The following is a 16,278-nucleotide window of genomic DNA, read 5'->3' on the forward strand; positions in this document are numbered from 1 at the left end:
AATTAAGTTAGAAAGATAATATAAAAATTTAATTTTGAGTGTTAATTGTATTTTTGGAAAAATATAACGATAAATAAATGTAAATATTTTTAAAAGCTGATGACAAATAAAGGAAAAAATGTCATGAGCTCTGTAATGCTGACACCTAAGCTTTTTTGCCAAAATGTTACTCTATTAATATATAGGGGATTTAATGTTTTTAATGTAATTTTTATTTACAAAATCTATTATATTTATGGATAATTGAAATATTTAAAATTTGATTGTGTAGTATATATCTATAAAAGAAATTTGTATAATAATTAAAATTTAACCTGTGAGAGTTATTATAATATCAATCTTATATTATTATATCATATGAACAAAGGATTCTCAAAATTCATTTTAAAGATTTTATGAAAATATAATTAAAGGATATAATTAAGTTAGAAAGATAATATAAAATTTTCATTTTGAGTGTTAATTGTGTTTTTGGAAAAATACAATGATAAATAAATGTAAATATTTTTAAAAGCTGATGACAAATAAAGGAAAGAATGTTCTGAGCTCTGTAATGCTGACACCTCAGCTTTTTTGCCAAAATGTTCCTCTATTAATATATAGGGGATTTTTATTACAAAATCTGTTATATTTATGGATAATTGAAATATTTAAAATTCGATTGTGTAGTATATATCTATAAAAGAAATTTGTATAATAATTAAAATTTAACCCATGAGAGTTATTATAATATCAATCTTATATTATTATATCATATGAACAAAGGGTTCTTAAAATTCATTTTAAAGATTTTATGAAAATATAATTAAAAGATATAGTTAAGTTAGAAAGATAATATAAACTTTTACTTTTGAGTGTTAATTGTATTTTTGGAAAAATACAATGATAAATAAATGTAAATATTTTTAAAAGCTGATGACAAATAAAGGAAAGAATGTCTTGAGCTCTGTAATGCTGACACCTCAGCTTTTTTGCCAAAATGTTCCTCTATTAATATATAGGGGATTTTTTTTTAATGGCGAAGTCTATCTCCATTACATACTGAAGTTGAAGCGTTCTTTTGGGCGATGCGCTGCATGATCGGCCATGACTTCAAAGAGGTGGCTTTCTATACCAACTACTCAGACTTGGTAAAGATGGTGTCTTTCCCTTCCTACTGGCCAGCGTTCTTGGCATACCTTGACGACGTCAAGACTGATAGAGAGGAATTTTCTACTTTCTTTATCTTTAATATCTAGAAATGCTAATGAAATGGCGGATTCTTTGGCACGCCAAACGCGTACATCTCCGCACCAAGTTTTGTTTGTAAACGATTTTCCTACTAATTGGCTCGTTTGAGCTTATCTTTTATTTACAAAAAAAAATGTTATATTTATGGATAATTGAAATATTTAAAATTTGATTGTGTAGTATATATCTATGAAAGAAATTTGTATAATAATTAAAATTTAATCCGTGAGAGTTATTATAATATCAATCCTATATTATTATATCATATGAACAAAGGGTTCTTACAATTCATTTTAAAATTTTTATGAAAATATAATTAAAGGATATAATTAAGTTAGAAAGATAATATAAAATTTTAATTTTGAGTGTTAATTGTATTTTTACAAAAATATAATGATAAATAAATGTAAATATTTTTAAAAGCTGATGACAAATAAAGGAAAAAATGTCCTAAACTCTGTAATGCTGACACCTCAGCTTTTTTGCCAAAATGTTCCTCTATTAATATATAGGGGATTTTTATTTACAAAATATGTTATATTTATGGATAATTGACATATTTAAAATTCGATTGTGTAGTATATATTTATAAAAGAAATTTGTATAATAATTAAAATTTAACCCGTGAGAGTTATTATAATATCAATCTTATATTATTATATCATATGAACAAAGGGTTCTTAAAATTTATTTTAAAGATGTTATGAAAATATAATTAAAGGATATAATTAAGTTAGAAAGATAATATAAAAATTTAATTTTGAGTGTTAATTGTATTTTTGGAAAAATACAAATGATAAATAAATGTAAATATTTTTAAAAGCTGATGACAAATAAAGGAAATAATGTCCTAAGCTCTGTAATGCTGACACCTCAGTTTTTTTGCCAAAATGTTCCTCTATTAATATATAAGGGATATTCTAAAGAATCCTCTTAAAGAGAATATTCCAATGATTTATACAATTTCCAAAATAATCTCTTAGTATTCTATGTATTGTTACAATATATATACTGTTAGGCATAAAAATAAATAAAATCTTGGTAAATTATTACACTTAATCGTGATTTTTGAGATTTTATTCTGCAGTTAAAAATAAAATCTTACTTAAGCACAGGTAAAAAATTAAAATAAAAATAAACAACAAACATAATCATTTCTTATACATAAAATTACAAAATTAACAATATAAAACTTACAAAATAGGTGTTTTTTCCAATTCATCATATTTAGCATATGATTTTATTGCTTAATATTTTATCCAAAAAAACCTTTTAAAAACAATCATATAAATTACATTTTATTCTAAAATTATAATATAAATAAAAGAAATTTCAACCCGTGCTACAAATCTAGTACATCAATTATTAAGAACAGTGAATCCTAATATATATTTACTTCAAATAACACATTGTCAAGTTGCTTTTATTTCAGAATAAAATCTCTCGTATCTTTAGAAATATTTATGGCCATCATTGATAAAATGTATATATAATGGTGGAATGGTGTTTTTACACAAATAAAATCATATTAAAAAGCTTTGACTTTACAATCAAAAGCAAAGAATTATAATGCTAAAGTCACAATCTATATATGTTGTATAACACTATAATGCAAGTCAAGCCCAGGATTTGTAGGGCGTTAGAGAGAATCGTCTTTATTAATGCATTCGTCTTTTATGGACCTATAGGTGTGAAACTGTGAATCGAATGGTAAATTTTCCATAACAAATATAAACGGATTGACAAAAATAGAGCTCTAATCAAAATGGTAGCTACGAATATGTAAAGTCACTACGAATATGAACATATAGCCAAAAAGAAAAGTTACACCGGGAGAAATGATTAGCTCTGAAAATTACTGATACGACACTAACAAAGCATAGATGTGCTATGTGTGTATGTACATCGACGGTTGCTCCTCTTTCTGTATAAAAGTCACTACTCGCAATTATAGTTTACCAACTATCCCTGCATTTTTTTTTTTACTTTTGTTGCCTTTTTTGAAACCTCTGCATAGTTTAATTAGAGAAAATACATTTGAAATTATATAATTAGTTTTTGTTAGTAATTATATTAGTTTTTGGTATTTACAGCATATAAACAGATTACGATATCAGTTTAGGCAATCATGCGATGGGGTAAAAAGCATTTGTCCATGCATCGACATTTGTCCATGTCATTAACAAACAAATTAAAACCCATAAGTGTTTTTCCTTTAAAATTTAAAATAAACTAATTAATTTTGAAAGAAGAAAACATAAGAATCTTTTAACCTAAAAAGAAAATAAAATGTCCGGAAGATAGAATGCATAATAAAAAAGCCTTTCTAAAAGGGAACCAAAAGTGTTGACCTTTTTTACAGTCGAGTTCTCATTTTTTTCATGTCTTAAATCTTAAAACATAGTAATAAAAAGGGAAGGTAACATTTTTAAAAACTTATGTGTATCATGTATACGGCATTACAATATACCGAACGCCATATTATAATCCGAAATTTATTGATATACATATATGTGTCTGTGTGACTGTATGTATACTTCTTCTCTTATTATAAACTTTTAGAAAACATAATGTTTATAAATCGATAGCATGGTGATATTCGGGAAAGTATAATTTGAAGCCATTTCTTACCTAAATGATTAGATCATACCACTGACAATTTCGCTATGCGACAAACCCATCGTTTTTTAGTTCATCTCAATATCTCATAGTCAATAACAATAAAGATCAAAGATGAAAAAAAGATCAAGTTAGACGAAAAAAATCGTTTATGTCTTTTCTCTGTTGTCAATAAATACGAAACTAAACCAAACAGAAACAGTAAATACGAAACCTATTTTGTCAAACCGGTCGTTCCGGCAAATCTTCTTGACTTCTTAAAAAAAAAAACTGTGTAACAATACTCCATTTGTTTTTCAATTTCTGGCATAATATTTGTTTCGAAAATATAATATTTTTAATTTGGAAGCAATATTGTAACTCGTTTACTCTAATAATGCGAACAACATTAAGTCAAAATTATCATCATTTTTATCTTTACAAAGCCAACAAAATTAAGATTTTTTTTGGGTGAAATGTGGAGAATTCAATGGAGAGAAAGTTAGATGGGGGTGGTAGATTTTGAGGCAATAAATAGTGGGAAGAATTATGAGTTGTTGCAATTAATGCACGCAAGGCATGCATATTTGTTTTCTCATCCACACTACCGAATGAATAATAAGTCCTTTTATTTTTTTGTTGGAGTTTGTTCCCGTTTATGAGAAAAATAATACTACAAAAATAAAATAACAAAACAACAATACATACTCCCCGAAAAACAAATTGTCACAAAGGAATAAATGAGACTTTGCAGGTTGTGGGAGTGATGAGTGCGACATCTCAGTCGACAGAAGGGAAAATATGTTTTTGTTATATAGTATTAATAAAATGATGTCATTCCAATTGTATTTTTTTTTTTTTGGTGTTCAAACTTTAAAGTAAGATAACCAAAAAAAAAAGAAGAGATTGACCTTCTTCTTGAATATTCGTCGATTTATTTTAGTGTAGCATGGTTAATTTAGCTAGGTCAAAANTTTTGTCAAACCGGTCGTTCCGGCAAATCTTCTTGACTTCTTAAAAAAAAAAACTGTGTAACAATACTCCATTTGTTTTTCAATTTCTGGCATAATATTTGTTTCGAAAATATAATATTTTTAATTTGGAAGCAATATTGTAACTCGTTTACTCTAATAATGCGAACAACATTAAGTCAAAATTATCATCATTTTTATCTTTACAAAGCCAACAAAATTAAGATTTTTTTTGGGTGAAATGTGGAGAATTCAATGGAGAGAAAGTTAGATGGGGGTGGTAGATTTTGAGGCAATAAATAGTGGGAAGAATTATGAGTTGTTGCAATTAATGCACGCAAGGCATGCATATTTGTTTTCTCATCCACACTACCGAATGAATAATAAGTCCTTTTATTTTTTTGTTGGAGTTTGTTCCCGTTTATGAGAAAAATAATACTACAAAAATAAAATAACAAAACAACAATACATACTCCCCGAAAAACAAATTGTCACAAAGGAATAAATGAGACTTTGCAGGTTGTGGGAGTGATGAGTGCGACATCTCAGTCGACAGAAGGGAAAATATGTTTTTGTTATATAGTATTAATAAAATGATGTCATTCCAATTGTATTTTTTTTTTTTTGGTGTTCAAACTTTAAAGTAAGATAACCAAAAAAAAAAGAAGAGATTGACCTTCTTCTTGAATATTCGTCGATTTATTTTAGTGTAGCATGGTTAATTTAGCTAGGTCAAAAGTTTGAAATAATCTTTAATATAAAATTTGTGTTATACTTATACTACATCCATGAGCCTAGGATTCTGCAATCCACTCCATGGTGGAGTTTTAAATGGACCCATCAATTGGAAGTTGCTTCACACGAACTGAAGTCAGATATTGTTAATTTTACATGACTCTCAATAATAATATACTACATTTTATAACCAAATATATATTTTTACATATTTCTTAATTTCTATATTACGTACATGTGTTAAAGATATATATATATATTCAAAAAAAATTAAGTCACAAGCAAATAGAAATCGCTTTCTCTCCAATAGAACATGTGATCAAATAAATGATTGTTATGGGTGAGTTAAGATTTAGCAAATGTGGATTCTGATTAACAAAATCCGTGTCGTGGCATAATATAAAGTACAAATTTTGTTAATCAGTAATAGTTAAAAGTCTTTATTTTATTCGACTGTCTACATATAAATTCTAAAGTAAAGTCTATTTCAAATTTTAATTCTTTTTAGTTTTCTATAATTTTGAGCAAATTTTCATAGTGTTACTAAACCATAGTCAATTAAAAATGGTGCCGTTTCAATGTTGTGGTCCGGAAAAAAAGCTGAGAAAAGGAAAAACGAACGGTAGGTCGTAGGCGTAAAAAAGAACCCCGTTGAATTTGACATTTTGCTTTCCAAATAAAATCCCTAGAAATTTATTGGGGTTTTTGGCTTATACTATCTATCATTAAGACTTTGGAAAAGAAGAAAACTTATCGAGAGAGAGAGAGAGAGAGAGGAAAGAGCTTGTTGTTATTTTACTTTATTTTCCCGAGAAAACCCTTTTGAGTTTCTTCTACTTTCATTTTGTTTCTTCCAAATCTCTTTCTTCACTGTTCTTTTTTGTTGTTGTTTCTGTTCATAGTTGTTAGATCTTATGTCTTTTCATGTCCGAATCTTTAAAAAACTTGATAGTATATCTCTTTTCATTTGATTAAACCCATCCACAAAAATTCCAGCTCTCGAGACGATACATTATTGTTCGATCTTCTCCGTAGCTTTGTGACAACAGAATCTAGCTAGGGTTTCGTTTTTTTAAAAAATTTTTTTAGTATATTTGTTTTTAAGTCTTTGGTTCATAAATTTCCTGCTACAAAACAACAACTGTACATCACCATCATTAAGAGAAACCCATCTGCCTCTTTCCCAATCTCATAAATATTCTCACCGTTCGCTTCTCTCACATCTAAATGTTCTTTCTCTCTGTAGCTTCTCTCTCTCTCTCTCTCTCTTTCCTTCTCAAAGGAAAAACCCTTTTCTATTTTACATTCGACAGAAATGAAATGAGTGAAATTTTTTGGATCTTTAACCTTTTTGGTCATGCGGGTTTTGACAAAAGAGTCTCTTACAGAGATCTTTGGCATTCTGTCCACCTCCTCTCTTTATATATATGTGTATAAAGGACAGGTATACGCATCTGCGTTGTGTTTTGTGAAGGGGAGGTGGGCATACTGCCAATAGAGATCTGTTAGGGTTTCTTTGTAAAACCCCTCATGATGTATTCAAGATCACCCGATCCATATTAAGGTCTGAAGAAAAGTAGGTATTATTTTGAATCTACTCAACCTTTTTTTATTAATATGTGAACACTTCTTGTTCTTATTTAAGTCAATTTCACTTGACAATTCTATCTCTTTTGATTTGATTAATCTCTCAAAGTTTAAACGTTTAATGCTTTCTTTGGTTGAGACTCTGATCCGAAGGTGGGTTTCTATATATGATTGACCACATTTGATTGTACCATTGAGACGTTTAATCGTAAGAACTCTTCATCCTTTCTAATTTGCAACGGCGTTGACAAATGTGAGGTTTAGGAATAGTGGTGGCGTTTGAGACGTTTACATCATCTAGGAAAGGTAAACTATTCATAAAGTAAGAGGACCCATGAGTCCCAATAAAGGTACAGGTAGATTGAAATCGTAGGAGAATATGGTAATGAAAAGGAGAATTTACTCTTCCTTTTTATGTTCTTGAAGTGAAGCCCACACAATGTTATGATGATGTCTTCTTTTTCCTTAAGTTGGAATCTATATCTATAGTATGTGGTTATTTTGTTTATAAGTACAAATTGCATGTTTCTATCATCTGATGATATACATGTGTTCAATCTGACAATATGGTATACGAAAAATCAAAGTTCAACCTTCAAGTTGGAATGTAATGATCAGGTTTCTATATATATATGATCTAATTAAGCTGGGGACATTTTTATGTCAGTTTTTGATTAGATGGTACAAAAAAAAAATGCTATTGTCTATATATCTTACTCTTACACTAGATTAACCAAGAAACTAGCTGTTGTCTTTTTATGGCGGATAAATGAAACCAAAATCAAGTTCAATCTGATAAAATGATTCTGGTCACATCATTTTTTGTTTGAGCTTAATATTGTTATTTGTTACGATTACTGGATTTTAACGTAGAGAAAATAACCTTATTTGACCTTATACGTTACTATATATAAGCAGAAGTTTAGAACTATAGTGTTCGAAGTCTTTGATGCGCCTATGAGGATTAATCAAGGTATATATATAGATCAAAACATTACCATCTCCATTAGTTTTGCAAAATTACAACTCACTCGCGTCAAAGAAAAATTAAAAAATTAAAAATTAAAATTCAACAAAAAAAAACCTTCCCCTAGTAGCCTCATCATTGGAAGTGTGTCAGTAGCATTTAAATTATCCTTTCAAGGCAAAATCTCCAAAACTTTTTCTACGTATTTATTTATATGCGCGTGACTCTCAAATTTCCGTTCTAGTTAAGTGGTCAAAGTTGCTTTGTTTTGTCAATTCACAAAAACTCCAATAAGTATTTTTCTATACGTACGTTCTGTAGTGGCTAGTGTGTTGTTGTTGCGTATGATTATTATCCTGCAAACTCTGCGTAATATATATACTTTAAAGAAAACAAATGGAGTAGTTCAAAAACCTACTTTCTAGAAAGCAAAAGAAAAAATGTTCTTTTTTTCTTAACTCAGTTTCCTCCTAAACGGTGAAAAGCCTCTGTTACTACTACTACTATACATTTAAGGTAACTTAGACTCTTATAAAAAAAGAAGAAATTAGGAGAGTTCAAAGGCTTTTTTTTTCTAATATGTAATGGTCTCAAGCTTGTTGAATTTGGGCTTTACATATTACATTATATGATAAGATTTAGGCCCAAAGCCTCTTAATATATAGCACATTTACAAGTCTACTATAACATATGATATGCACAATGTTGGTAAAAGTTTTATATATTCTTGTATGAATTGGTGGCTGATTAAGAAGCTCAGAGAACTCTGAAGTGATATAACCTTATCACTATAATCAAAGATGATATACCAAACAACATATACCACACCACATCAGCTGATTAGGTTGATTACATAGTTCAAACTTCAAACAAACCGTTTTACAAGTTCCATTTGGCCGTAACACTATTTCTTGGAAAAACTATTCAAATTCAAACTAGGTATTTCAAACTCCTTCTATTTTTAATTAATTATCGTTCTAGAGGATAATTTTGTATCAAATTAGTTGTCGTTTTACGTTTTCAATACAGTTTTATATGATAATATCAAATAAAACAATATATTAGTTAGAGATAAAACAGAAAAATTAAATATTTTTTTAATATGTGTAAAAAAAAAATTAAAATAGAGGGACTGTAAGACAAACTGTCAAAAATATAAAAGATTTTAGCGTATAAAAGTCGCATACAGATATTTTTTATAAAAAAATATGAATGTGAAAAAATATCTGTATGTGATTAAATTTTGGTACCTATCTATAGACCGACGACTTAACGGCAAACTCGGTGAAGAAGACTTGAAAGACCGATGCTCACAGCGTTTGCAAGTCACGCGCGTTCTCACGTTTTCGCATTTGTTACCGTCCCAACAATCACGCGCCGCCTCCGTATAAATACCTTATCATCACGTCGCATATCGTCTCTCTCCTCTTCTTCTTCTCTTCTCATTAGCAAAGAAAACTTCTCCAATCATCGACCCAAGTCTCTTGTTCTTCTTCGTTCTCGTTCTTGTTCGACCTCCGCGGTTATGGGATCTTCTTCTGTGTTCGGCGACCTGTTACAGTATCCTTCTGCCCGTCGTGATGATTCCGTCGTCGATGACTACCACGGCGTCAAGATCGTAGATCCGTACCGTTGGTAAGTGTTCGTTTAGGTTTTTGTAATGGCTCCGTAGCTCTGGATTTGACTTGGAGATTGACCTTCCTAAATTGTTGGAGATTGACCTTCCTAAATTGTTGGAGATTTCTTGTGATTTGATTTCAATTTAGTTATGCTTTTGTATCCTTCTTTGCGTTGAATTTTGTCATTCTGGATTTGTGTGTTTCGATAGGTTAGAGGATCCTGATGCTGAAGAAGTGAAGCAATTCGTGGAGAACCAAGTGAAATTGACAGATTCTGTGCTTGAGAAATGCGAAACTAAGGAGAAGCTCCGTCAGAATATAACCAAACTTATCGATCATCCGCGTTACGATTCACCGTTTAGGCAAGGGAATAAGTACTTTTACTTCCATAACACTGGCTTACAGGCTCAAAGTGTGCTTTATATGCAGGTATATTTCTTGGAGAGACATAGCATTTGTATCAGTACATATATACATCGAGCTTTGTTTTTTTTATTTTTCATTTGAGTTTTGATTGCGTTTTGAGTTCAGGATGATCTTGATGCTGAGCCAGAGGTTTTGCTTGATCCGAATACTCTTAGTGATGATGGAACAGTGGCTTTGAACACCTTTTCTGTTAGTGAGGATGCTAAGTATCTGGCTTATGGTCTTAGTGCTAGTGGTAGCGACTGGGTGACAATTAAGCTGATGAAGATCGAGGACAAGAAAGTGGAGCCTGATACTTTAACATGGGTATGTCCCTTTTACATTGTAGCTGATTAGTGAGGTTTGATCAGCAAAGTTCTACTATCAAGGTTTCTGATATATTCATGTTTTCTCTCTTGGAACAGGTTAAGTTTACCGGCATTACGTGGACACACGACAGCAAAGGATTTTTCTATGGTCGCTACCCAGCTCCCAAGTAAGTCATGTATACTATACTTGATTTCTGGCTTAAGAGACGTACAAGATGTGTTGGAAGAAGCCTTTCATTACAGTTCAGAAAGCTTAGTTATTCTGCCAATTTGATTTTGTAGAGAAGGAGAGGATATCGATGCTGGCACCGAGACTAATTCTAACCTTTATCATGAGCTGTATTACCATTTTCTTGGCACCGATCAATCTCAAGATATCTTGTGCTGGAGAGATCACGAGAATCCTAAGTATCTGTTCGGCGCTGAAGTCACTGATGATGGGAAGGTAACACAACCAGTTCTTATCTTGGCTTAACTTCGTTTAAGCTCATACACCTCACCCTTTTTTGTTTTCTGTAAATGCTACCAGAAAACCATTTTAATCATTTTCCGCTTTTTTGTATGATGGTCATGTTACTTAATCCGTGATTCGTTATCTGGAACTTGAATTCTTAGTTCCTGATTTGAATCTCACCATGTTGTTTCTTCATGCAGTACTTAGTCATGAGCATTAGCGAAGGTTGTGACCCTGTCAACAAGTTATACTACTGCGATATGACTTCATTTGCAGGAGGTCTTGAGAGTTTCAGAGGAAGCAGCAGTTTTCTTCCATTCATAAAGCTTGTTGACAATTTTGACGCGCAATATAGTGTTATCTCTAATGATGAGACTATATTTACTTTCTTGACAAATAAAGATGCCCCTAAGTACAAATTAGTCCGGGTTGATCTAAAGGAACCAAACAGTTGGACTGATGTTGTTGAAGAACACGAGAAGGATGTCCTAGCATCAGCTTGTGCAGTCAATGGGAATCAACTGGTCGCATGCTACATGAGTGATGTAAAGCACATTCTGCAAATTAGAGACTTGAAATCTGGTTCCTTGCTTCACCAATTACCTCTAGATATTGGTTCAGTATCTGATGTTTCTGCTCGTCGCAAGGACAACAGCTTTTTCTTTAGCTTTACTAGCTTCCTTACTCCTGGTGTGATTTACAAGTGTGGCTTAGCCAATGAATCTCCAGAAGTTAAGGTGTTCCGGGAGGTTACTGTACCCGGATTTGATAAGGAAGCATTTCAAGCCACTCAGGTAACGCACTCTCTAGTTGCATCTTCCTGTTCTTTCAAAATTTCATTTGCTTGGCTTATGTTAAAGTGGATTCTGGCCCTCTTTGTAGGTCTTCTATCCCAGCAAGGATGGAACAAAGATACCAATGTTTATTGTGGCCAAAAAGAATATTAAGCTTGATGGATCACACCCATGTTTGCTCTATGCATATGGTGGGTTTAACATAAGCATAACACCGTCATTCAGTGCTAGCCGCATTGTGCTTAGCAAGCATCTCGGTGTTGTTTTCTGCTTTGCAAACATCCGGGGTGGTGGGGAGTATGGTGAGGAATGGCACAAAGCAGGTTCACTTGCCAAAAAGCAGAACTGCTTCGATGACTTTATTTCTGGGGGAGAGTACCTCGTGTCTGCTGGTTATACACAACCGAGCAAGCTGTGTATTGAAGGTGGCAGCAATGGTGGACTCTTAGTTGGTGCTTGCATAAACCAGGTAAGTCTATCTCTAAAGCTTAGAATTTGCAATCTTTATTTTATATAGCTGGCACACTTATGCATAATTCTAATTCTGCAGAGACCAGACCTTTTTGGGTGTGCTTTGGCTCATGTGGGCGTCATGGACATGTTACGATTTCACAAGTTCACCATAGGTGAGTTCAATTATTTCTCTTTCTTTATATCTGCTGTCTTTCATGGTTCTTTAACTCATGAGATGTTTTGCATGCATAGGTCATGCCTGGACTTCTGATTATGGCTGCTCCGAGAATGAAGAGGAGTTTCATTGGCTGATAAAGTAAGTCTTGTAGTATATGATATGTATGGGTTGTTGTGTTGATTTGTTTCCCAATGCTGTTTTTTGTTACAATTTGGATGTGAATGTGAAAAAGGTACTCGCCTCTGCACAATGTGAAGAGGCCATGGGAGCAACAAAGTGATCATCTAGTTCAGTACCCATCCACTATGTTACTGACTGCTGATCACGATGACAGAGTTGTGCCACTTCACTCTTTGAAGTTACTTGCGGTCCGTCCCCTATCTTGTTTCTGTTTTCTTTTGTGTCTTTTCTTTAAGGAGCCAGCTTATAGCTAAATGCTTCTTCCCGTATATATTTGCAGACGTTGCAGCACGTGCTGTGCACAAGCTTAGAGAATAGTCCACAGACAAACCCCATAATTGGTCGTATAGAAGTCAATGCCGGGCACGGAGCTGGTCGTCCAACTCAAAAGATGGTAATAACAAAATTCACGTTAGTTATGCTTTACATTCAATCGTGGCTGAAAAAAATTGAGGTTTTTTAACAGATTGATGAGGCAGCTGATCGGTATGCATTCATGGCAAAGATGGTGAATGCTTCATGGACCGAGTAAAAAAGAATCCCTTACCTACACGCAATTTCTCAACTAGTTTGGTGTTTTATGATTCACACACAAACAGATCACATTTTTTCAGTTTCAGTTTTTCATTTGACATTCATGCTGTATGGTCCAGTTTATGATGTCCCTTCTAAGCTTGACACCCAAAATTAGGGTATAAGGTACTTTGGAGTGGGTGGATTGTATTGAACAGATTCTTTTCGAAATCCCATACCGAAATGTAGCAATCAGTTGAATATTTGAGATTGGCTCGGTTTATGTGGCTTTCATAAGAGAGAGGTAGAATCTGTTATGGCAACCGCAAAATATCCCTGGTTGCATTTTGGGTTTCACTACATACACATACGATACAATCAACAATTTTCATTAACCGTGACCGACATCAAAGAGTATTTATTCAGGAACGGAAACCAGTTCATGTAATGGCTGTTTTGCCTTCTGAAACGTTTGTCGCCTTTGCAACATTATGACTGTATTAAAGACCTAAAAGTTTTAAAGCGACGAAGATAAGCCGCGTATATCAACATAACCAGATAACACAGTCTTGTTCCTCTCCTTCACTTTTGTCTGATATATTACCCTGTGAATTCATGAAAGCTAAGCTCAGGATTGCATAAAACAGTGCCTATGGATAATAATACGAGGAAGAGAGAAAACAAATTCTACCTCAAGTCTTCAAGCCACATTTCGGTTATCAGAGTTTCACCGGGAAAAACAATTGTGAGGAATCGTCCTGATATGGTTTTGACAGCGGCTGGGTCACCCTTGCAAACACACTTGATGATTGCCTTGATTGCAAAACCCAGTGTGCACAACCCATGCAATATCGGGCGAGGGAATCTTCAATGAAACAAGTGTCAGCCGTGTGGGAAGTAAGTAATGTGCGAGTTTTAGAAAGAAAAAAGGAGAAACATTTCAGTGGTTACTACTACCCAATTAACCCATGTAATGTCCAAGTCATACAATGAATAATGAATTTTAATCATTTCAACCTGTTGAATTTCAAATAACAAAACTTGTTTAAAACAAAAGAGCTTATAAGGGGTACACTAACCCGGCAAGTTTTGCAAATTCTGGATCTGAATGCAGAGGATTATAGTCACCAGACAGCCTATAAAGTAATGCCTGCAAGGAGATATAAACCAAGATTGTTAGATAGTGTGAACAAGTAGGGAATCAAAGGGAACATAAACAACTTAAATGAAAAACATCAGTACACCTCAATGAAAAATTAGATGCTTGCCTGTGATGGTTGGGTTCGCTCTTCGCATACCGTTAAAGGTTGCCTTTGTGGGATTTTCACAGCTAAACCCTGGTTACTTGGATAATTTTTGTAAGAAAATGGTTGAGAAGAATTTGAGAAACCGCCAGCACCTCTTAGAAATACTGTCGTCCTGCAGAGAGTAAGTTCAGGATTAGTTCATAAGTTTCCAAGGCAAAATTTCCCAGAATAAGTACCTGCAGAGACGTTCTTACCTATTCGTGCANCCAAAATGTCCCAGAATGAGTACCTGCAGAGACGTTCTTACCTATTCGTGCATAACAGTTCCCCTGACCCTTGCTCGTAACTTTTGGTTTCTATTTCAAGGATAGCTGCTTTACCTAAAAGATTGTCATTGAGAGAGAACAGAAAAAGGATGAATTTAAATTGCCTTGAATTTTCCCATGTCAATGATGGATGCATAACAGGAAAAGACCAAATTATTCCACTTCCTGTTAAGTTAGGGTTAGTATAGCTAAATGCTTGGAGTTACAATATTTTTAATATAGCAACTTCCTCTGAGTTAATTAAGTCTACTTTTTAATTCTCTTTAGTAGTTTGGTTTTCTGCTGAAACGTGGTGACACAGAAAACAAACAGTAGGGACAAGTACCTTTATCTTGCAATCCAGCAAGGCTTACTTTGTTAATTAACTGCATCAACATGTACAACATCAATTCAGAAATATAAAGCAAAGGCCACTTCGTATATAGTTGTCCAAGGTCTTCGAAAACAATACTCCAGAATGAAGGTATGATACTTAGTGAAAATCCTAGAGTCAAAACATATATATGCATATAGGTATAGTACACGTAAAAGCTACTTACAGATGCCTTGGAAGGTAATGGCCTGCATATTTCTATGTACTGCTGTCCATGCAACAAGAGACTAGGATCAAATCTGCAACAAGAAACAATAACATCATCATGCCAGGTTTCATCCTTCTTCCACATCTTCAATGTATTCAATTGTGACAGGGATTGACACAGTTTTAATAATTGTGGAACACTTAGGATGAAACTTCCACGAGCCAATTTCATTAGAGAAACTTCAGAACTTGAAACAAATCCAGTTTACAACAAAAGTGGCAAGACAGAAATTGTGCTTACTTAAAACCCGGAAAATTCAGTCTTGTCATAGATCCAAGGGTGAATAGTGAGGCAAAAGTTGGTAATACCTATAATTTACATAGATTAATTAAAAAAGGCAAAGAAATTAAAAAAACAGTCACAAGTAGACCCAGATAAATCATTGAAGATACCTGGATATAATCCTGGCCATCTCTGTGATACACAAACTTGAGCTCATCGGAATCAACAGCATCTTCGCCACAAGCACCAATTCCCAAAGCATAGATTGCAACATCTCTAATTTATACACACAAAGTAAAAACATCCCAAATAAAATTAATTCCCTAATCTCTCCCACGATGTTCTCTACCATGTTTATCCATTTTACAAGAGTAGATACAAACCTTTCGTTATAGGTGTATTGCGTCTGTGAGGGGAAAAAAACGAAAACGCGATCAAAGAGAGTGAGTTCGTCTCGATCAAGGAAATATCTGTTAGGGAGAAGAAAAAATCAAACCTCGGGAAGCTTATGAGCGAGAAGGAGATCAGGATTGAATTCAGACTCGCTAGTCGCCATCTCCGATCAGGTTTCACCGCTTTGCTGACTTTTTCTCCTTTTCAGTGTCGTTAGTGTTTTTAGTCACACTTTTAGATAAGTCGTTTCCTCTAAACGACGTCGGCGTTTGAAGATTATTGAAAAAAGTGCAAATCCCAATGCTTTTATTACATTAGATAAGATATTTTTTTCTTGCCTTATCCAATGTCACATATCAAGACTATTAATTTGATCATAAGTACTAGAACATCATTAACTACAGTGGGCATTTGGTCTAGTGGTATGATTCTCGCTTTGGGTGCGAGAGGTCCCGAGTTCGATTCTCGGAATGCCCCTTTTTGCAGCTGGCACCAG

The 16,278-nt window shown here is 33.1% G+C and overlaps 2 protein-coding genes across 2 annotated transcripts; one reads left to right on the plus strand and one right to left on the minus strand.

Moving 5' to 3' along the window:
- On the plus strand, nt 9,346-13,276 carry LOC104713277 (prolyl endopeptidase). The gene is made up of 12 exons (XM_010430363.2): nt 9,346-9,723; nt 9,917-10,136; nt 10,239-10,439; nt 10,538-10,608; nt 10,724-10,886; nt 11,096-11,689; nt 11,778-12,158; nt 12,240-12,315; nt 12,395-12,458; nt 12,553-12,688; nt 12,781-12,894; nt 12,967-13,276. The coding sequence occupies exons 1-12, from the start codon at nt 9,395-9,397 to the stop codon at nt 13,030-13,032; spliced, it is 2,415 nt and encodes an 804-aa protein (XP_010428665.1). The 5' UTR covers nt 9,346-9,394; the 3' UTR covers nt 13,033-13,276.
- On the minus strand, nt 13,382-16,047 carry LOC104713278 (enoyl-CoA hydratase 2, peroxisomal-like). Its single transcript, XM_010430364.2, has 11 exons — nt 15,886-16,047; nt 15,773-15,795; nt 15,560-15,665; nt 15,408-15,475; nt 15,126-15,198; nt 14,912-14,951; nt 14,568-14,640; nt 14,282-14,432; nt 14,093-14,163; nt 13,705-13,878; nt 13,382-13,618 (listed from the first exon to the last, which is right to left on the minus strand). The coding sequence occupies exons 1-11, from the start codon at nt 15,943-15,945 to the stop codon at nt 13,531-13,533; spliced, it is 927 nt and encodes a 308-aa protein (XP_010428666.1). The 5' UTR covers nt 15,946-16,047; the 3' UTR covers nt 13,382-13,530.

The sequence above is a fragment of the Camelina sativa genome, chromosome 9, assembly GCF_000633955.1.
Source record: "Camelina sativa cultivar DH55 chromosome 9, Cs, whole genome shotgun sequence".
In the NCBI taxonomy this organism is placed as follows: Eukaryota; Viridiplantae; Streptophyta; class Magnoliopsida; order Brassicales; family Brassicaceae; genus Camelina; species Camelina sativa.

What these genes read in the sequence shown, in the direction of transcription:
- LOC104713278 (XM_010430364.2), bottom strand. Translation starts at nt 15,945, where the DNA reads ATGGCGACTAGCGAGTCTGAATTCAATCCTGATCTCCTTCTCGCTCAT. An exon ending in TGCTGGATTGCAAGATAAAG is followed by an intron (nt 14,641 to 14,911) that starts GTACTTGTCCCT and finishes ACAATCTTTTAG; the next exon opens with GTAAAGCAGCTATCCTTGAA. An exon ending in ATGTGGCTTGAAGACTTGAG is followed by an intron (nt 13,619 to 13,704) that starts GTAGAATTTGTT and finishes ATGAATTCACAG; the next exon opens with GGTAATATATCAGACAAAAG.
- LOC104713277 (XM_010430363.2), top strand. Translation starts at nt 9,395, where the DNA reads ATGCTCACAGCGTTTGCAAGTCACGCGCGTTCTCACGTTTTCGCATTT. An exon ending in ATCGTAGATCCGTACCGTTG is followed by an intron (nt 9,724 to 9,916) that starts GTAAGTGTTCGT and finishes GTGTTTCGATAG; the next exon opens with GTTAGAGGATCCTGATGCTG. An exon ending in AGCCTGATACTTTAACATGG is followed by an intron (nt 10,440 to 10,537) that starts GTATGTCCCTTT and finishes CTCTTGGAACAG; the next exon opens with GTTAAGTTTACCGGCATTAC.